The following is a 22366-nucleotide window of genomic DNA, read 5'->3' on the forward strand; positions in this document are numbered from 1 at the left end:
CTGTATACATACAGCAGAGACGGGAGCGGGGAGAGTGCACTGCTCTTCTGGCTGACACAGAAGACTCTGCAGACAGAGTTGGAAAATAAGTGTCCACTGGCGGGATGATCATTGAGAGACAGGACCTCTGAGAGAGGAGCAGTGACAGGGAAAGTGGTGGTGGGGGGGCGAATGAATGGGGCTCCCAGGGCCCAGGGGAGAAATCAGGACTAGCATTTATAACTATGTGAAAATGGGCCCTTCTTTTCCTTGGCTTTGCATGTATTTGAACATTACCCTTTAAATAAAAAGTTTCACTAAATGAGCAAGTGTGTGTGTGTGTGTGTGTGTGTGTGTGTGTGTGTGTGTGTGTGTGTGTGTGTGTGTGTGTGATTACAGTACATCTAGCGAACCCAGGCCCATTGAAATGAGAATGTTTGTTTAAAACCTTCCTAGGAGACCTCAAAGCCCTTCCCCTGTGGGGGAAGAAGGGATGGGTTTCCAGTCTAGGGTCCACCTGGGAGGAAAGGGAAGGAGGGTAGGAACTGGGGTGGACTGAGGAAGGTGTGAGTAGGTCAGGAGCAGGTCTACAGGGTTGTGTATCATTTCCCTGCCTCTGGGCTTAAGGAACATATCTGGTAAAAGTAACAGCCTTTGCTGTGGATCCGCCTCCTGGTGGCCCATGCAGGTGGCTATGTTGCCAGAGTCCCTGGCTGCTAGCTAATGCCTGTACCCACTCATTTAGAGATGCTAGTACAGTAAGTGAAAGTCATAAATTTAGGAGTGTCTCAATCTGATGCATGTATTACATGTCCTAGGAATAAGGTATTCTTTCGGAATGGACCTTTTAAAGTAGAACGCACTGCAGTATGAACAAGCAGATCACCCGTGTCATAAACAGATAGCTAAGGGTTAATGTTCTTTTACCTGGAAAGGAGTAACCTGAAACACCTGACCAGAGGACCAATCAGGAAACAAGACTTTTTCAAATCTGGGTGGAGGGAAGTTTGTGTGGGAGTCCTTTGTTCTTGATCTTCTGCCTGTACTCTCTTGGCTATGAGAGGATTTTTCTGCCTCCTGCTTTTTTAATCTTCTGTTTCCCAGTTGTAAGTACAAAAGATCAGATAGTGATTTATATGGTTTTTGTTTTGTATTTACATGTGTGTACTTGCTGGAGTGTTTTGAAGTGTGTTCTTTTTGAATAAGGCTGTTTATTCATATTTCTTTTAAGCAATTGACCCTGTATTTGTCACCTTAATACAGAGAGACCATTTTTATGTATTTTTTCTTTCTTTTTATATAAAGCGTTCTTTTTAAGACCTGTTGGAGTTTTTCTTTAGTGGGGGACTCCAGGGAATTGAGTCTGTAGCTCACCAGGGAATTGATGGGAGGAAGAAGTCAGGGGGAAAAGAAAATCTCTGTGTGTTAGATTTACTAGCCTGACTTTGCATTCCCTCTGGAAGAAGGGGAGGTGGGGGAGAAATTGGCTCTCGGTACTTGTGTTTCCAGGACTGGAAATAGGGAGGGTGGAATCCCTCTGTTTAGATTCACGGAGCTTGCTTCTGTGTATCTCTCCAGGAACCTAGGGAGGGAACACCTGGAAGGGAGAAGGGAAGGGAAATGGTTTATTCCCCTTTGTTGTGAGACTCAAGGAATTTGGGTCTTGGGGTCCCCAGGGAAGGTTTTGAGGGGACCAGAGTGCCCCAAAACACTCTAATTTTTTGGGTGGTGGCAGCTTTACCAGGTCCAAGCTGGTAACTAAGCTTGGAGGTTTTCATGCTAACACCCATATTTTGGACGCTAAGGTCCAAATCTGGGAATATGTTATGACAACCCGGGACCAGAGTAATAATGGGATATGAGGCTTCTGTACTAATGACTCTACCTTTCCATCAACCATCAGGGATCATTAGGCAAACCCCAGCCTCCTCTCTCTTCTCTTTAGCTGTTCTGATTTGGATAGCCTCCTAAGTCACTTAGATGCTTTGGCAAATATTTTAAACTACATCTTGTTTTATTACTGCAGGAGAATAATTTAGGCCCCTAGCATATCTGCTGAGAATCGTGTTTCTTCTGTCAAGACTTAGGGGATAGATATGTAGAACAAAGGCTCATTCATTCATAAATGTCCTTGTTTTTAAGACAGATATAATCCTAGAATCAATCATCTGCATTTTGTCTGTTAACATTTGGGCTGTTTCTGAACATGCAAGGTAAAATGGACTGAATTAACCTGCTGTACTTCTGACTGTACCAGATGTGCCCTAATATGTCTTAGTTTTGCCTGAATGCCATTAGACCACCTAGAGCACCATCAGGGGAAAGGTTAATTCATTGTATGCTGATCTTCAGGGAGCTCCATGTAGGCAGACCTATCCACCTGCATAGAGCTTCATTTCAACAGGTCTCCATGTGAGCACTGCGGTCTATACAGCCAAAGCTCACTCCAAGATCAAATCCTTGGTGATTGCTGAAAGCTAGCTGATTTTGTATGTGTGTGTGTGTGCGCGCACGCTCGCAGAATAAAAAAAAGTTAACTGCAGGAGAATAATTCTTGTTTTCAATAAGTTTTTTTCTTCTAGAAATCTAGACATTTTACTTTCATTTCCATTTTTCTTGGTTTGTGTGTGTTTGTGTTTTTTCAGTGTCTCTTATACAGTGATTGTACTAAAGCATATTTCCAAGTTCATTATTTGATTTAACTTTAACAGGAACAATGTTTGCTCATACAAAAGTAATTATAACTGTATCTGTTGTTTGTTTAATGAGCATGTTTGAATATGTGGGTATTTGTGATATTAGTTAAGTACCAACATTAACTCAGTCGTGGTGTTGTTATTCTAGGTCCCTAGTCTTTAAAGATTTCCTCTTTATTTTTCCAGACCTAGGTATTATAAAGTTTTATTCTCTTTATATAGTATTTAAACATTTTGTTTTTCACAAATTTTATAATACTGTAGTGCAATTACATTGTCATACCAATGATTACTAAATACTCCCCCCTTTAAAGGTGTCTGCTGGTTCCTAATTGAACCACTAGATGGGGCAAGTGACTGTGGGGTGAAGTGCTCGTAGGAGAGAAGTTCCCTAGCAGTGTACAGCTTTGAACCCTGAACATGCAGATAAATGAATTTGGATAAAAGGAGGCTGTTAATATTTCAATATGTGTAGTAAAAGCAATGTTCCAGTTTTATTCCCTTTGCTAGCTTTGCTAATAAATATGCCAGAAGTCCATATAGGGATCTTTATGCACCAAAGACTTTTTCATCTCACTGTTTATTGTTTAATTGTCCTTGATTTCTTTTATCTAGTGAAACATTTTATCAGGTGTGAAATTATTATTATTTGTCTTAAAGTAACATCCAAATTATTGGGCAGGACAATTGGCACATGTCTCGTTTAGTCCCATGCTTTAGTTTAGTGTTTTAAGGTGCTCCTGTAACTAGCCACTGGTGTCCGGATTTGTTAATCCATTTAGTAGATTATCAATTTACAAATAAGGATAAAATTTCAATTTCCCCACCCTCTTTTATTTGCATTCAAATGCATCCAGACCTGGAAATCTGGAAAGTTATGAATTCCGTCTTTAACCAACCACTATCCACAAATGATTGTCCAATGTGCTTTACACTTTTAACTCTACACAATTAAATAGTTTGTATACACAAATTGCCAGCGTTACTGTTTATTCAGATACAAAAGTGCAAAGTAGAACAATGCAGCAACTATATGAGATATTTCCTCATTTTTAAAAAAGGGAATTATTTAAAATTGATATTTTAGCTTGTTTGTTTTTCATTTGGTGTGTATTTTGTTGGGATCGCTTCATATTACAGATAATCGCTCTAAATAAAAGTACTGCTCTGAACTGGTTTAAGCTAGGGCCCTTTTTTCCTTGTCACGCACAGACAGGAAAATACTGCAAGATGCTGGATTAGCTTGCTCGCTTTTCATTGTTTTCTTTTCCAGCAGCAATCCGTTTAGCTATGGTATGCTGAGTTTATCTGATTAGCACCTAATGAGTAAAGGGGGTAGGAGATATGTCGCCTAGATTTGAGTAATTTATGCCAAATAACGTTTTGAGTACCTTTCACCTCTCTAAATACCTGAACTTTCTTGACCTTCCTAGCTTCATTCCTCCTCACCAGCTCTTTCCCATATGAAATCATGCTGTTTTAGTTGACAGGAGTACCAGTATAATTAGCCAGATTCTGCTCAGTGTACATCCTGCTCAACAGTATTTGACAATCTGTCTGAGGGTCACATGAATTCAGCAACTGTTGTTATGCCCTTGTAGCGCCCTGCCAGGAAATACTGGCAGTATCAGAAATCAACAGTTCATAACATGATTAGTTTTATCATTGATTTTTATAGTAAGAGCATTGGATTTATTTATAAGCAGTAAAATATTTTAGTATCTGTGTCAACAGTTACAGTATGTACATTTAAGAATGTACTCATAGTTCGAACTGTTAAATGTTGTAAAGAATCCAGTAAAGCTGAGATTTAACCATGCTTAAAATAAATGGATACTAACATAGACTGTTTGTCTTTTACTGTCATTTACTTTTTACGTTTTTTGCATAATTCTCACTTTAACTCTATACTTCAACTTATTTTTTCTCTTTTAGATTACTCCTTATTTTTTAATGCATTGTGAAATCTTAAATGTCTTAGCTAAACTCTACAAGATCTAAGAAACCATGTTTATGGATTTATGCTGCTTTATTATTTTTATACAGTGGTGTAAAGTGGCCTTATGGCAAATTAAATCAGGTCCGGGGGTCTGTTTTTCTCTAGATATGCATGCGTGTGTCCATTATAATTGAAGTAATACGTGCACATGACTAAGAGTGCATAAGCTCCTGGAGTTTCAAGAAGATAAGACTATTGTTCAGCTAATACAAACCTAGAGAGGGAGTCCATTTAAAATATTTCTAAAACAGCATATTTTCCCCAATTATAACTTTATATAATTTTTTTGAATGGCCCTAAATGTTCTTTTGAAATGCTAATGTCACCATCCTAGTAATTTATCGTAATTTGAAAACTCTCATAATTATAGGCAGTTTGGAATGAAGGCCTTGATCCTTCAAGCACTTAATGTACATGCTTAATTTTATGCATATGAGTCATCCCATAGAAATAAATGTACATAAAAGATAAACATTCCAGAATTGGGGCCTAAACTAATAGCTCAAGTGGGACCTCACAGCTGCCCTGTTAAAATGCTGCTTGCCTCCAACAATTGATCATGGGCTCATACTGAAAAAGGCAGGAGGAAAAAAACCCAAGGTATGATAGGATGGTTTTTTTTTTTAAATAGGGGTGAATGTTCTTTGTGAAAAATTTTTTTTATAAATAGTTAAGGCAACAGGTCCTAAGATGCACTGAGAGGGGAGGAATGTGATAGAAGTCAGTACATAGGTGACTTGGCTTGGAACCATAGAAAGAGCAGCATTGTCTGGTTTGCTGTAACAGAACACAAATTTTAGGAAATTTTAAAAATTAACTAAACAAAGAATACTAGAAACACCAGAACAACTAACGAACATGAAGGAATGGGTAAAAGAGAGGGGACATTCTGATAAGTGATTAAGATATTTGAAAAACTTCTAGAAAGCTAGGCAGCAGCAAAGAGTGAAAACATTACTTAATTCAGTTACAGCAGAAAAAACCATAAATAAAATACATTAGATTTGAAGTATCTATTTATATTCTGATTGTTCACTCATGAGTGTAAGCACATCACAAAGAGCCGCACTTTTAGCTGAGAATACGCTGGTTATACCCAGTGCTACATCATCAAGTACAGTGGAATCTATTTATATACATTTTCATAATGGAAAATGTCCCTTATGGAAAAGTTAAGGTAGCATTCACAAGTCAAGAAATGGCAAAGTTAAGATTCAGAGGGGTAGCCGTGTTAGTCTGGATCTGTAAAAGCAGCAAAGAGCCTTGTGGCACTTTATAGACTAACAGACGTTTTGGAGCATGAGATTTTGTGGGTGAATATCCACTTCGTCGGATGCATGTACCTTAACTCTCTCCTCCCTTGTACATAAGAACGGCCATATTGGGTCAGACCAATGGTCCATCTAGCCCAGTATCCTGTCTTCCAAAAGTGGCCAATGCCAGGTGCTTCTGAGGGAATGAACAGAACAGACAATCATTGAGTGATCCATCCCTTGTTGTCCACTCCCAGCTTCTGGCACACAGAAAGCAGGGACACTCAGAACATGATGTTGCATTCCTGACGGTCCTGATAATAGCCATTGATGGACCTATCCTTCATGAATATGCAGTCTAGTTCAGTCTTTAATTACATGATCACATATAGTTTCTCAAATACAATATCATAGACTAGTTTCTGTGTAGTTGCATCTTCTACTTCTGTGTGCTTTCCTGTATCTGCCAGACAAACAAAATCCATGAAAGTCATTTATACAGAAGATGTATGTACAAGATCTTCTATGAGCTTTGCACACCATGAACTATCAATTCTATCCTTTGCTTTCGCTCATGTTTCTAACATCCCTATCAAACCTCTTTGGCACCATGTAACTGATCTGACAATCATTGCATTCTTGTAGTAATTAAGAAACTATTTCTATGAACCTTGCTAGCCTGTGAATACATGAATGATGCAACCATATGATTTGAGAGCCAGTCTTGTACTCTTTCAGACAAAGCTGCCAATTGCTGCAGTTACATTCCTATCAAATGTGTGTAGTCCTTCTGGATTTATTAGCCTCTCAGGCATATTGTCAGTAGCAGCTTGATGTGAGGATATGTGTTTGCAGATGAGGATGGTGTTAATATCTCATGGTCAATTCATGCAGTTAAAATAATTGCAACTCATGCCAGCTGTCCACCTTGCCCCAAGTCCATGCCCCTGAGTACGCCTTGGTATGATCACAAGCTCAGTGTTTCCATACTGTCTATAGGGTGAGTATTTGTATTTGCTTGTGGACATCACGGGTTTCCGTCGTAGGTGCTGTCCATGGCCTGTCTTGTCACCCCCACTGGCATTCTTGACATATCACTAACACAACATAGTGTTCAGCTAATCTGCTTGATGCTGCTTAGTTGTGGTGCTGTGTGTGCTGATTGCTCCACCATTGAGATGAAATGATTTGCTCCAGCAGATTCACTGCTGGGTTCAGGTTCTGAAAGACAGGATATGATAATGCTGTTTTCTATGTATAGCGAGTTGTGCTCCTTTTTCAAGCTCGACGTGTCATCTGTGGTAACTTTCACCCTTCTCTATATGCCAGGATAAATGTGTGCTGCTTATGTAACCCATATTAAGAGAGTGTGGCTCTTTCTCCACCTCTCATATCTGGTCCACATAAGGTTAATTAGTTCATTACAGCTGACAGCTAGAACCAAAAGGGTAAAAATTTTCAGAAGTGCCTAATTCCAAACGGGAGGGTGGAGGGGGAAGTGACCTAGGCACTCAGTAGCCTAAGTCCGCTGACTTTCTCCTACGGGCCTACGTCACTTTTGTAAATGGCACTTTGGTGCCTGAGTCACTTGGCACTTTTAAAAAATGTTATCCTTGGTCCTTTGGCTTAAGTAGTGGAAGCTCGTACTTTCAGCTCTGAAGGGAGGTCCCTGGTTCAAACCCCATTGAAGGCCTAAATCAGTTATACTTTCTCGTTGTCCAACAACTTTTTTGCTGCCATTTTATCATGTTTTTCTATTTTCCAAATATTCACAACTCACATTCAATTTTGGGCCAGACAGTAAATCTTCAGGAATATTCTAGCAATGTATGAGGTAATTATGGAAATATTTTATAATTTGATTCAAAGAGATTTGACTAAAACGATCATAAATGTGTGAACTTTATTTTTGTTGTTTTGCTTTCCCCTCCCCCCACAGGTTTGCAATTATGTGCGGCTATATGTCTGAGTTTGACAGTATACAAAACAAAATCAAGAATGGCTGTCTCTTTAAGGTATGTTTTTTGGTAGTTTCATTAGCAACTATTCTTAATTTACTTTCCCCGATAGTATAAAAGGGAGGGTTTTGCAGCAAACTAACAGCCTCAGGGTATGTTTCAATGCCAGTGTTATGATTGAGAAATTATTTGTATGTGCTCTTACCACATATTGTCCATTAGCTTTCAAACTACAAGGATTTAAGTATGACTTCATATATCAGTGGCAAGATTTTTGCTTTATTCTTTGACCTTGGCAAAGTGGGGGAAAGAATTCTGCTGTTGTAATTAAAAAAAAAAAATTGAAACAAGTTTAACACCAAATGCAGCCATTTCCTACAGTGATTGCTGTTGCTTCGTCACCCTGGGGAAGTGATAATTTTGTTTAATGTTTTCCATTTGCAGATACATGTATATTTCACATTCAGAAACATGGGCTATATCACTTAGCATTGTAACATGGGGAAAGGTCTTGCCAGGGACTTTGTCCTTATCCTCCTTTTCTAGCTTTACATCTTTCCCAGGGATTCTCAGACACACACATGGCTTCAATTACCATCTTTACATGGGTGATTCATAAATCTGTCTTTTTGCTCCTGACACATCTCTGGCCCCCCAAGCCTGTATTTCAGCCTCTTTCCAGCATCTCCTCTACAGCAGCAGAGTACACTCCCACAGGGACCCTCAGCCTGCTTCTTGGAGTCCTGGCCCCTAGGATATTGGCAAGAAAATGCTGTGGCCAGAATCCCTGCTTCTATTAGCTGTACCAACCAGTGCCCAGTGTCTTGTGTTATTTCCTTTGTAGCTCCAGTTTTGAAGGTTTCTTTTGATGTTTTATTTTTATCTATTACATGGCACCATGGATGTGCATCACACTTTATAAAACAAAAAGAAGGAACTAAGTCTGCCACCGAAAGCTTACAATCTTAGTTGTAATTGAAAGGTGTCTAAGGAGAAGTTTTGCCATGTGCTATTATATTTTAAATGTTATTTATTGAGGCCCACATGCACCTATACGATCCATTTTGAATACCACCTTGCTGCACAAGTAGTCCCAATGAATGTATGAGATCCAGAAATAGAAGGCTGATAAACATGTGCTGCTTTTCAGCAAGAGCAAGGATAGCAGAATTGTCCCTTATATAGCACTATTCAGCGGAATCGAGGCATTTTACTTTACACAGCAAATAAATAAATAAATAAAAACTAATAAACACCGATACCAAATAAGGCAGTTTGTATCAATGAAAATGCTTCCATAATTAAGGAAGATTGTTAGCAATTGTCTAAATTGAAAGGTGTTATTTAAGTTGGGATGTGAAAGAGCATATTGTATAATATCAATATAGTACAAATCTCGTCTCAGAGAGCATTCTACCCTTACATTACCAAGTGAGTAAAGCCTAGAGTATGTGGACACACAGAAAAGGTCAAGAATAGAAGAAAACGCATCGATCATGAGCCAGATGTAATTACAAGAGGGTCATATAATTAAGAAGTAATATTTGCAGTTATAAAAGGAGTGAGTTTAAGAAGAGTCTCAAATGTTAACAGTACAGTTTTCAGTAAGAATCTCCTCTTTAGAGGTAACTTCTGAAATCACATGAATAATATAGAAACATGGGAATTACAGGGAAAAATAGATTGAAAGAGTAGTATATATGTGAATAGTTTGACAAGAAATGAAATAGGAAGCTCTCAGATCTGCAAGAATATGATCATTTGAGTAGTCCAGATGAGAAGTTACAATACTTTGTACCACTATGTTAGTGACTGGCTTAGTTGAAAAAAATAGAGATGTAGGAAAAGTGAAACCTACAGTATCTGACAATTGAGTTATGTTGAGAAGCAAATGATAAATCAGGGTTGAAAAAACTCCTTCAGGAAATTCCTTTTTCTTGAAATACTGATTATGCAGAAATAATTTGCCTCAAAAAGTGAGACCTGAAAATGGAGAGAGGAGGGGACAGGTGAGTTTGGAAGAAAACATCTTTTTATTGATTTTTATTATCCTTTGTACTGTTTAATTCAGACCCATTTTATCTCCAGAACTGCAGGGCATGGGCGTAGCAGCTGTACTTCAAGTCACATTTCAATTGAAAAGTTAGATCTGTGGTTCAGTTCCTGTCTTAGACATCTATGTCCAATTAATTCTAGGTTTCTGACTATCTGCCGTGGATGTATTTTCATATTATCCACCTCACAGAAAACCAGGTCCTGCTTCTGAATATAAAATGTTATGTGGTGCCATATTCTACACTAGAGGAGGTTACATTTCAGTGGTTGATCATTTGTTCAGGCATACAGTATCTAGGAAGCAAAATAGGAGTGTTCGCATAGGGTTGATGCGCTATACTTTTCTAATACCAGATAGGGATAAAACCAGGGGTGAAAGTAACTTACAGGACTTACCAGTACTGCTGGAGTCCCGAGGGGGCATGGCCTCAACTGGAAGAGGAGGGCCTCTCTAGATTTAAAGGCCATGAGGCACTGGCTGTGGCTGGGAGCCCCAGGACCTTTAAATCAACTGGGGGCTCCCAGCTGCAGAGGTGGGTGGGAGCCCCTGGGACTCAGGGGCAAATTAAAGGGCCTGGGGCTCCAGCTGCCGCGGAGCTCCAGGCCCTTTAAATCCTCACCACAGCTCCAGCTGCCAAGCTGCAGGTGGGATTTAAAGGGCCCGAAGATCCCCGCTGTGGGATTGAATCCCGGCTCCAGCCTGACCGCCGAGCCGCAGGCTGGATTGAAAGGGCTCTGGGCTCCCCGCAGCTGCAGCGGGGAGCTCTGAGCCCTTTCAATCACAGTTCCAGCCCGGCTGCCGAGCCGTGGGCGGGATTGAAAGGGCTCTGGGCTCCCCACCTGCTGGGAAGCCCAGAGCCCTTTAAATTCCCGCTGCGGAAGCCAGTGCGGTCCGGCACGGCGTACTGGCTCTGGCCGGCACGGCGTACTGGACCGTACCGGCTTAACTTTCACCTTTGGATAAAACGAAAGTTTAATAGGTTTGGAGTACATCAGTCTTGTTTGTTTGTTTTTAAAGCTCTTTCAACTGTTCGTTTGAACTTTAGAGGAGTTAGGTCATATTATAAATACAATGTGTCCTGGTACGTTATGTGCAGAGTTGTTAAATAATTGCGTTTGTGGTTTTCTTCTGTAAGCAAGGGTATTGCCAGTTAAAATATTTACAGATCATTAGAAGAACTGTAGCAAAAGCAGTCACAAAAGATAACTTGAATAAATTTGCACTGATTTTGCAATGCAGTTTTAAAGTTTGAAGGCAACTCCCAACCAGAAATAAATATCCCATTTTCTTTCTTTTGAACTTATTTTTAACAGGAGCATCTAGACAAAGCAATTGAACTTAAACCTCAAGATCCTTGTTTATATTACCTAAATGGAAGATGGTGCTATTCAGTAAGTTGTTTTCTATGCCTAACAGCTGACTTGAGTGTGCTGAAAAATGGTGATGTGTTTACAATGGAATACTGTAACTGAAATCTGAGAGAAATGACACATTTATTGAAGTGGAAATGTTGAAATTGTAAACAAAGCATTGCTATGTACTTGTCATGAAATAATTTCTACACACCTGGTTATTAATACAGACTGCCCTCAGTATCCATTGTTATCACACTTGTTAACTATACCACGTACTCTTATTAAAAGCCTCTTGTTTTGAATTTTGTTTTATTATTTACACACCTCAATGAAATGGTAACTAAGATTTGGAGAGGAAGCATGATTGATTAGGTGTTAGGTACAAGCTGCTTTCTGCAAGCCTCTCTATTGTTTCTTTTTCCTTTTGTCTGGGACTTCTTCCATAGCTCAGCATTCCTAGCCTTGCCTCGTTTCAGGGCTTAACTCCCTTTTCAGAGTCCTCACCCAGTCCTGCCCTTCTCGCTGGCCTACAGTCCAGAGGTATTCTCTTCTACTCCCAACTTTTCTTCCCAGCCTTCTCCTAGTCTGGCTAGGATCCTAGAGCTTCCTCCTCCCCACCACTCTATTTTCAGAGACTGATTGTAGACGCTTACTGCAACCCCTTTTCTGCTTTTAACTTCCTGACCTTTTAATAACCACGTAGCTCCTTCCCAGCTGGCACTCATATTTCATTAAATCTGGCTTTTCCTCCCAATGCATCCAGGAACATAACTGGCCTTCCCAGCCCAAATTAGCTCTTTCAGGCCCCAGGTGGGGTACACATCCCATCTTAGTGCTGTAGCTTTGTTAGAGTTTCTTGAAAGTTATACAAACAAATACATGGCTTTTTTATAATAAAGTTTTTCATTGCTCCAGTAATGCAAAGGAGCTGTAAACCTGACCTAAGCATCTGGTTGAGATGGATTTATGGCTGCTTTGTATCACAGGAGTGGTACAGAACAGCTAAAACATACCAGTGAAACTGCACCAAGGCCTCTAATAAAGGCTATGTAAGTGTTAAAAGTTGACTCTCTTGAGTTTTCTTTTTGCAAATTACTCACAATTGCCAGACTCACCCTTGGTTTAACTCAGGTGATTTCAGTGATGTTAAACCAGGGATCAATTTGACCCAACTACTTATACCATATTCTTTGTAATTCTCTTACTCTCATTCACTGGTAAGTGAAAAGCCTATGGAGTTTGTGCTGGATAAATGGGTAGATACATATGCAGACTGTTATGGCATTTCTCAACTCTTATACTGGCAAACATGAAAGTATTTGTGTTGGAAGCTGATAGTTTACAACAAGGAGGCTGTCTGGTTATTTAATTTCTGCCAGAAGTCCTGAGACATTATACAATTACTTAATTCAATTCCATCTTAATATACTGTAATAAAACAAGAAGAACCTCTCATGATATTTAAGTAGGTGACAGTAATATTTTTGCTAAAATTGGATGGATTGGAAAGTTTTATTGAGGACAATTGTATTGTGTTTTTAGTTAGCTATTACCAAGGAAGCATTGAGGGAGGAAATTCTTTAGGGATGCAAGTCTTTTCCAGGCTGAATTTTCAGATTGAATGGGTTTGTTTCCTTGGTAACAGATTCCTAGTATTTGAAAAAGACTTTGAATGGACACAGTTTGCATTTTGTTAATTGGCCGACAGCACTAAGTTCTGGTACTACTGGACCCTGGGAGAAAGGGAGGCTGCTAAGAACTTCTCATGTAGCCTTAAAATCTCCAGTAGAGAATGGCAGTCTGTTCCCTGTCCTCCAATAGTAGGATTTTGTATGAGATTTTTGGCAGCCACCACTTCTGGCAGCAGCCTATGGGTAGCTTTCTTTCCTCCAGAGAGAGGCAGCTGCCAGTCCCCATCCCTTCTATTGATACCATGGTTTCTGGAGATGTCTTCTTGATTATTCCCCTCTTTGTCAGTAGGTTGGATATCTTGGTGACCTCTCCCCCTCCAACATAGTAGGGTTAATTGGGGAGTTGATGACTCCTTGGGCTCTCTCCTCTGAGCACCTTTTTCAAGCAGGGAAAATAAAAAGAAGCATGGGAAAGGGAAACGACCGAACCCTCCTCATCCTCAGATAGTAGAGAACTATCGTCTTCTTCAGACTCCCAGATGTATGACAGACTCCAGTGGGGGAAAGCAGGCTTTTTAAGACAGATGCCCTCCAAAAGCTAATTGTTCAGCCTTCAAAATTGATCCTGATGGTGGTGTGGATTCTATTCCTCCAAGGGACATCAGGAAATGATAAAATCCTGGGATTTTCCTTGTTTTCAATATCTGATTTCCAGAAAGTATAATGGACTCTGAATGGAAAGACCCCACAGAAAGAGAGGCATCACCAAATTATGCCAGAAGGTGTATAAAGTTCAAAGAGGGAGAGCATCCAAATTCTCCTCAGATCCCAAAGGGGATTCCTCCATTTGTAAGAGCTAATAAACCCACTATCCCAGTAGAAGGGACAGGCACCCTCAAGGATCCCGGTGACAAGAAGCTTATGTTTCTCTTGAAATGAGACCATAATGCTTCTTCCCTTGCCCTTTGCAATGCCGTCAGGGTAGCTTCAAGCTATTAAGTTAGAGCCATGGGCTAGCTTCAAAAATCCTAACCTAAGAAAGATTAAAAAATCAATCAGAGGCCTGTGGATGGCTTGTTCTTCTTGTACTGTATTCCTGTGATATCAGCCATGTCCTGCCCTGCTCTCCACTCCCAGGAGGAACCTGTGGTTCTGAACCCAGGAAGCAGACAGTGGGTGAAATTCTGGCCCAATTGAAGTCAAGGGAATTTTGCCACGGCCATTGAGAGGGTCCGCATTTCACCTAGTCTTTCTGAAACTCATCTTGTACAGGCCTCCCCAGCTATCTCACACTCTTTAGGATAACCTCAAACATTGTAATTAAAGGGTTTTTTAAAACTGGAAGAAGTTTGAGTTCAACGGCTCCAATCCAATTCTTTCCTTGGCATCAGTATAGTCCTGAAACACCTTTTAGAATAGAATACACATTCTGGGCCAACTTTGTGCCTTTTATTTTTGCATCACTTCCATGACACAAAGGGAATGGAGAACAACTCCTGTAGGATGGGTGGGGATTCTCTTTGCATAGAGGAAGCGGTTAGAGTATCAATCTGAATGCTTAAAGCTCTGTAGAAGGCAGTAGGATGCTTATGTATTATCCATAATAATAGTACGAAACTCTGTGCACATTAAATATTGTTAAAAATGAAATATTTCCCATCCATACTTTTAAAATGTAGATAACTGTGTTGCTTTAAATTGGTGTTTCTTTTTAATGTAAAAAAGGCAGAGCAAAGCTATTTATTTTAGTTTGAGCAGTGCAAAAGTGCACCCAAGCCAGCTAAAATACCAAACCAGACTCCAGTAAAGTAATTCTTAATAAATCTGGTAAGAAAACAAGGCAACTGCCAGATAGAACTTGTATTTAAATTTCAGCCTGCAGAATTAGGGCAGCAAATTATAAATTCCACAGTTTAAAAACTTGGAAGTTCCCTTCACTATTGCATCATAGTAGAGGTGTGTGTGTATGTGTAAGCAACTCTAGAATTTTGGGTGGTCCAGAGATGTTCAATATGAGCAGTTTCTCTCCCTTCCTTTTTCGTTCCTACCCTACTAATGGGTTCACTGTATCTGGATCAGATGGACCTAAAGATACCAGTAATACCTTCCTCCCACTCTAAGAGAGCAAAAAGCATTGCAGCAATGGGTTGGCTTGAAGAAAGCAATATATTCTTTTAAACTCTGCTGCAACCTCTCTATCCCACTCAATAGGTTTTAGAAAATAAAGAGCAGGTGAAAAGTGCAGTGTGAGGAGGAGGAATCATTTTATCTACACACTAGCTGACATTTTTAAGTTTTAACTCACATGCTGCACTTAGTAGCACGATATTGGCACTATGCATTGCAGGGGAGAAACGCCACGTTGTTTTAATGAACAGGAAACCACGAGCTTGTCAAAGAGTATTTCTTTCGAAACCAGGTCTTTGAAAGAGGCATTGGGAGGGAGAAAGATAATGAAAATTGCTACAGTTCCTTCTTAATATTGTTTATCTGCAGAATATTATTTTTAGTGGTTTCAAGTGAAAGACTTACTGACGACATCATTTCTCAGGAACTGGCTTTTGCCAGAAGACCAGCGAGACTTGGCCAGGTTGCTTTGTCTCCATAAAATGCTACTCAAACTTGGCCAAAACGATTGAGGTCAGACGAGAAAATAGTCTGTACACACTTTACTGTTGTATGCTGGCTACATTAATACTTTGCAATGGCATATTTTATAGAACAGTTTATAATAAGAAATATTAAAAAATTCACATCCCGTGAAAATTTTAAAATTATAGTGGATGGCAGTGGCTAGGTATATGTTAGGATCATTAGTTTTGGATAGATTCTTTTCTTTAATGGAAAGCTATCAGCTGTCAAAATCAGGTGGATAATAGCTGACTGCAGCAGCAAAGAGCAGAGGAGCAACTAAGTAAGGGTTTGAGAGTTCTGAAGCTCTCCATCCCCCATTTTCATTCATCACCAATCATCAGTACTGTAGCACAACAGACATGAATTTTAAAGGCCCAAGTCTTTGGTTGCAATGTGGTGCTCTATCTAAGCTGAAACAGGGTTGACTCACCACATTTTTCAGCTCCTGGTTCTCACATGAATTCTTCTCATCTCTTCATTCTTTGGTCGCATCCCCTCTTCTCTTGCCCCTCTATGAAGGTCATGCCAGCAGTTGCCAAGGAATCTTAGCCCTGGTCTTCACTACGAATTTAGGTCAGATTTAGCAGTGTTACATTGATTTAACCCTGCACCCGTCCACATGACAGACTTTTCTTCAACTTAAAGGACTCTTAAAATTGATTTCTGTACTCCTCCCCCGACGAAGGGATTAGTGCTGACATTGACCTTGCAGGATCGAATTTGGGGTAGTGTGGTCGCAATTTGATGGTATTGGCCTCCAGGAGATATCCCAGAGTGCTCCATTGTGACCGCTCTGGACACCACTTTCAACTCAGATGCACTGGCGAGGTAGACAGGAAAAGGCCCGCAAACTTTTGAATCTCATTTCCTGTTTGGCCAACGTGGCAATCTGCAGGTGAGTGCAGATGTCATCAGCAGAGGTGACCATGACTGAGTCCCAGAATTGCAAAAGAGCTCAAGCATGGACTGAACGGGAGGTACAGGATCTGATCGCTGCATGGGGAGACGAATCTGAGCTTTCAGAATTCCATTCCAAAAGACAAAATGCCAGAATATTTGAAAAAATCTCCAAGGGCATGAAGGACAGAGGCTATAACAGGGACCCACAGCACTGCCATGTGAAACTTAAGTTGCTCAGGCAAGCCTATCAAAAAAGCAGAGAGGCAAATGGCCACTCTGGGTCAGAACCCCAGACGTGCTGCTTCTATGATGAGCTGCATGGCATTCTAGGAGGTGCAGCCACCACTACACCAACTCTGTGCTTTGACTCTGTCAATGGAGTAGCACGCAACAGGGATGCGGGTTTTGGGGATGAGGAAGATAGCTCACAGCATGGAAGCAGAGAAACTGTTTTCGCCAACAGCCAGGAACTGTTTCTCGCCCTGGACCTGGAGCCAGTACCCCCCGAACCCACCCAAGGCTGCCTCGCGGACCCGCCAGGCAGAGAAGGGACCTCTAATGAGTGTACCTTTGTAAATATTATACATGGTTTAAAAGCAAACGTGTTTAATGATTAATTTGCCCTGGCATTCGCAGCCAGTACAGCTACTGGAAAAGTCTGTTAACGTGTCTGGGGATGGAGTGGAAATCCTCAAGGGACATCTCCATAAAGCTCTCCTGGAGGTACTCCCAAAGCCTTTGCAAAAGGTTTCTGGGGAGGTCAGCCTTATTCCGTCCCCCATGGTAGGACACTTTACCATGCCAAGCCAGTAGCATGTAGTCTGGAATCATTGCATAACACAGTGTATGGTCCCTGGTGTTTTGCTGGTTTGCTGGTGTCAATTCTTTATCTCTTTGGGCCCAGAATCGGTGTTCCATGGCATGAACCTGCCCCATTAACACCATGATGTGCACATTGCTGGAGCCCGTACTTTGAGAGAAATCTATGTCCGTGTCCTCATCACTCTTGTCACCACGCTGCCGTCACCTCCTCACCTGGTTTTGCTTTGGCAGGTTCTGGTTCTGCATATACTGCAGGATGATGCAAGTGGTGTTTACAGTGCTCATAATTGCCACAATGATCTGAGCGGGCTCCATGCTTGCGGTGCTGTGGCGTCTGCACTGAAAAAAGGCGTGAAACGATTGTCTGCCATTGCACCGATGGAAGGAGGGGCGACTGATGACATGCCTTAGAGGGAATTAAAATCAACAAAGTGGGTGGGTTTGCATCAAGGAGAAATGCACAGAATGACTCTCTCAGGAACTGAACTCAAAACCCTGGGTTTAGCAGACCAGTGCTCAAACCACTGAGCTATCCCTCCCCTCACTATTCATGGAGGAAGGGAGGGCGGAGCAAATGAATACAAATGAATACAAAACAAATCTGGTCTCTTTCTTATTTTGATCTACTCCATCTCTCTTATACATCTTTGGCTGGCAGCAAATGGTGCAGTATGACTGCTAGCTGTTGTCGTATCCTGGGTATTTGCCAGAAGACGGTGCAGTACGACTGCTAGCCATTGTCGTCTGCTGGCTGCTCGCCAGAAGATGGTGCAGTACGACTGCAGGCAGGACTGGATCTCCATGAGACGAAACTTAAAAAGAGAATGACCTGGAGTCACTCCCATGTCTGCTAGGTGCCCCTGACTGACCTCATCGAGGTTGGCTAAAAGAGCACCCAGGAGATGACGACAACGGCTACCAGTCTTAATGCACCATCTGCTGCCAAAAGGCAATGAGCTGCTGCTGTGTAGCAATGCAGTAGCGTGTCTGCCAGCACCCAGGAGATGTACGGTGATAGTGAGCTGAGCAGGCTCCATACTTGCTGTGGTATGGCACCTGCATGGGTAACACAGGAAAGAAGGCTCGAAACAATTGTCTGCCGTTGCTTTCACGGTGAGGGGCCTGAAGACATGTACCCAGAAGCACCCGCAACAATGTTTTTGACCCATCAGGCGCTGGGATCTCAACCCAGTATTCCAGTGGGCAGCGGAGACTGCAGGAACTGTGGGATAGCTACCCACAGTGCAACACTCTGCAAGTCAACGCTATCCTCAGTACTGTGGACGCACTCCACTGAGTTAATTGTCTTAATGGTCTTAAGTGGAGAAGCACACAATCGACTGTATAAAGTCGATTTCTAAAAAATCGACTTCTATAAATGCGACCTAATTTCATAGTGTAGACATACCCGTAGTGCCTAACTCCTTAGGCATATGCCTTGTCAGTCCTAATCAATTTCAGTAAGCATCAGATGTACGGTTAAAGTACAGATGTACAGGAGAATCATCCTGCTTTTCCTTTCCAGAAACACTAGTTTTCCTCCAAATGTTAGTTGGGGGGAAAACAGGTAGTTCCTCCACTCAGTGAAGTGGCATCTCATTTGAGAAAATCAATTTTTCCATCCCTGTATTGTCATCTCTTTGCTGTTTCTGCTTTGATTAGGGATTTGGCGTCTCTGTTCATTGGGTTAGGTGGTGGAACTAAAAATATTATGGCAGTGACCAACCCACTCACTCTCAAGAATCCTTTCTTGTGACTGCTGGAGTATGCCTAGCTATATATGGGAAGGAAATGGCGTACAGTATATGCTGTAGTCTGACAATGACAACACAGAATGAAGAAAACTCCAGAAGGTCCCTTTACACCAGTCCATAATCCTGGGAAGTGAGAGGCTCCTTGGCATGTGCTATGGGTCAGAATTCAAGCGGACAGCTGGGTACCTACTTAGTGATACCTGTGTCAAATCACTGCACAAAAAATGAACTTGTCTTAGAAGAGCATTAGCTTCCCACATAATGACAATATCAACAATTGCTTCTAATGTTCAGAAATATTTAGTAGATGGGCTGTCAAGCTGTACCCTCTATTTCAACCTGACATTTTAAAAACTGATGTGGGTAGTGATAATCTCATGTCAGTTTAATCAGTATTTTGCACTGAATTTCTCATGATGTGTATATTGTATTTTACAGTAAAAAGGGATTTATTAAAAAACCCTTTAAATTATGTCAAATATTCAATGTGTGTATAAGAGATGACTCTTTGGGACAGTGAAACAAAAATATTTGATTAAAGACTCCTTTTGGTGTTCCTTTGCACACCAAATTGTGTAAGTATACAGTAATACAAGGCAATATTTTGCTTCACAACTGGAAAGTAAGCCTAAAGTATATTTTCCTTCTCTGGTTTTATTATAGGTAGCACAGTTGTCTTGGATTGAGAAGAAAGTAGCCACTACTCTTTTTGGGACTCCACCAGCTTCAACAGTACAGGAAGCTTTGCAGAATTTCCTTAAGGTAGATCCTATCCAACAGTTCTCCAGAGTAGCTATTTACCAAATACTCTGTGTGACTGTTTTCAAGAGATCAGCTGAACAATTTATCTTCAGCAGCTATAAATTCAAGGTTCTATCACATAGTTCTATAATAACTGTTTTTTTAAGTTAGTATGGAATAGAGTGAGTAGCACCACTTATGTATTTATATATTCACTTTTTAAAAATTTCAGTAATCTCCCAAGTTAATTGCTATCAGATTTCATGTCAAAGCTACAGATGCCTTCGAGTCAACAGTAACCTTAGTGAACAGCTCTTATGTTAAGCTAATTTTTTAAGGGATTTGCATAAGTGAGGATGATTTTTATGCAATTTCAATGGAAAACTCTGACACTGTGGCAGTTTCCTCTTTCTAATCTAAACTTTGCATTCTGCAGCTTTCAGTGGGAAATTCTTCCTTCTGTGGGAGATGAGTAATATGCATGTAATATGAAGAAAAATGAATGGTTCCATCACATAGGAGCATGTTCTGTGCATTTGTCTTTGAATTCACAATTTTAAGAAAACTGTGCTCACATGTTAAAGCTGCCATTGGGTAACTTTTATCTGTCATTGCTATTTCTGCAGCTGCTAAGTATAAGACAGGTAACAAATTCAAAAGGGCAAATTTTCATAAATGTGATTACTTAGAATCATAGATTAGGGTTGGAAGAGACCTCAGGAGGTCATCTAGTCCAACCCCCTGCTCAAAACAGGACCAACCCCAACTAAATCATCCCAGTCAGGGCTTTGTCAAGCTGCTCCGTAAAAACCTCTAAGGATGGAGATTCCACCGCCTCCCTAGGTAACCCATTCCTGTGCTTCACCACCCTCCTAGTGAAATAGCTTTTCCTAATATCCAACCTAGACCTCTCCCACTGCAACTTGAGACCATTCCTCCTTGTTCTGTCATCTGCCACCACTGAGAACAGCCTAGCTCCACTCTCTTTGGAGCCCCCTTTCAGGTAGTTGAAGGTTGCTATCAAATCTCCTCTCACTCTTCTCTTCTGCAGATAAGCCCAGTTCCCTCAGCCTCTCCCCATAAGTCATGTGCACCAGCTCCCAATCATTTTCGTTGCCCTCTGCTGGACTCTCTCCAGTTTGTCCACATCCTTTCTGTAGTATGAGACCAAAAACTGGATGCTGTACTCCAGATGTCGCTTCACCAGTGCTGAATACAGGGGAATCACTTCCCTCAATCTGTTGGTAATGCTCCTACTAATGCTGCCCAATATGCCATTAGACTTCTTGGCAACAAGAGCAAACTGATTCATATCCAGCTTCTCGTCCATTGTAATCCTCAGGTCCTCTTCAGAACTGCCTCTTAGCCAGTTGGTCCCCAGTCTGTAGCACAGCATGGGATTCTTTCATCCTAAGTGCAGAACTTTGCACTTGTCCTTGTTGAACCTCATCAGATTTGCTCACCAATTTGTCTAGGTCACTCTGGACGCTGTTCGTACCCTCCAGCAGGATCTACCTCTCCCCCAGCTTAGTGTCATTCACGAACTTGCAGAGGGTGCAATCCATCCCATCATCCAGGTCATTAATGAAGATGTTAAACAAAACCATCCCCAGGGCAGTCTGCTTGATACCAGCTGCCAACTAGGCATTGAGCCATTGATCACTACCCATTGAGCCTGACGATCTAGCCAGATTTCTATCCACTTTATAGTGCATTCATCCAAACCATACTTCTTTAACTTGCTGGCAAGAATACTGTGGGAGACTGTATCAAAAGCTTTGCTAAAGTCAAGGTATATCACGTGCACCACTTTCCCTGTATCCACAGAGCCAGTTATCTCGTCATAGAAGGTAATCAGGTTGATCAGGCATGATTTGCCCTTGGTGAATCCATGTTGACTGTTCCTGATCACCTTCCTCTCCTCCAAGTGCTTCAAAATGGATTCCTTGAGGACTTGCTTCATGATATTTCCAGGGACTGAGGTGAAGCTGACCAGTCTGTAGCTCTTCTCTTTTTTAAAGATGGGCCCTATATTTGCCTTTTTCCAATTGTCTGGGACCATCCCCGATCGCCATGAGTTTTCAGAGATAATGGCCAATGGCTCTGCAATCACATCAGCCAACTCCCTCTGTACCCTCATATGCATTGCACCAGGCCCCATGGACTTGTGCATGTCCATTTTTTCTAAATAGTCCTTAATCTGTTCTTTCACCACTGAGGGCTGCTCACCTCCTCCCTATACTGTGATTCCCAGTGTATCAGTCTGGAAGCTGATCTTGTCTGTGAAGACCAAGGTAAAAAAAGCATTGAGTACTTCAGCTTTTTCCACATCTTCTGTCACTAGGTTGCTCTCCTATTCAGTAAAGGTCCCATACTTTCCCTGATCGCCTTGTTGCTAACATACCTGTAGAAACCCTTCTTGTTACCCTTGCTAGCTGCAACTCCAATTGTGCTTTGGCCTTCCTGATTACACCCCTGCATACCTGAGCAATATTTTTATACTCCTCCTAGTCATCTGTCAAAGTTTCCACTTCTTGTAAGCTTCCTTTTTGTGTTTAAGCTCACCAAAGATTTCTCTGTTAAGCCAA

General features: G+C 41.2%; 2 protein-coding genes across 2 annotated transcripts in view; both read left to right on the forward strand.

Moving 5' to 3' along the window:
- LOC127049933 (regulator of microtubule dynamics protein 2-like) overlaps positions 1-22366 on the forward strand; it is a 64167-nt gene that overhangs the window by 19884 nt on the left and 21917 nt on the right. The window contains exons 6-8 of the mRNA XM_050951330.1: positions 7867-7942; positions 11255-11332; positions 19701-19799. Of these exons, the coding sequence (XP_050807287.1) occupies positions 7867-7942; positions 11255-11332; positions 19701-19799 (253 nt within the window). The remainder of the gene's footprint in view (positions 1-7866; positions 7943-11254; positions 11333-19700; positions 19800-22366) is intronic.
- LOC127050052 (regulator of microtubule dynamics protein 2-like) overlaps positions 1-22366 on the forward strand; it is a 61881-nt gene that overhangs the window by 18262 nt on the left and 21253 nt on the right. The window contains exons 5-7 of the mRNA XM_050951588.1: positions 7867-7942; positions 11255-11332; positions 19701-19799. Coding sequence (XP_050807545.1) covers positions 7867-7942; positions 11255-11332; positions 19701-19799 — 253 coding nt within the window. The remainder of the gene's footprint in view (positions 1-7866; positions 7943-11254; positions 11333-19700; positions 19800-22366) is intronic.

Source organism: Gopherus flavomarginatus, chromosome 4, assembly GCF_025201925.1.
Source record: "Gopherus flavomarginatus isolate rGopFla2 chromosome 4, rGopFla2.mat.asm, whole genome shotgun sequence".
Lineage (NCBI taxonomy): Eukaryota > Metazoa > Chordata > Testudines > Testudinidae > Gopherus > Gopherus flavomarginatus.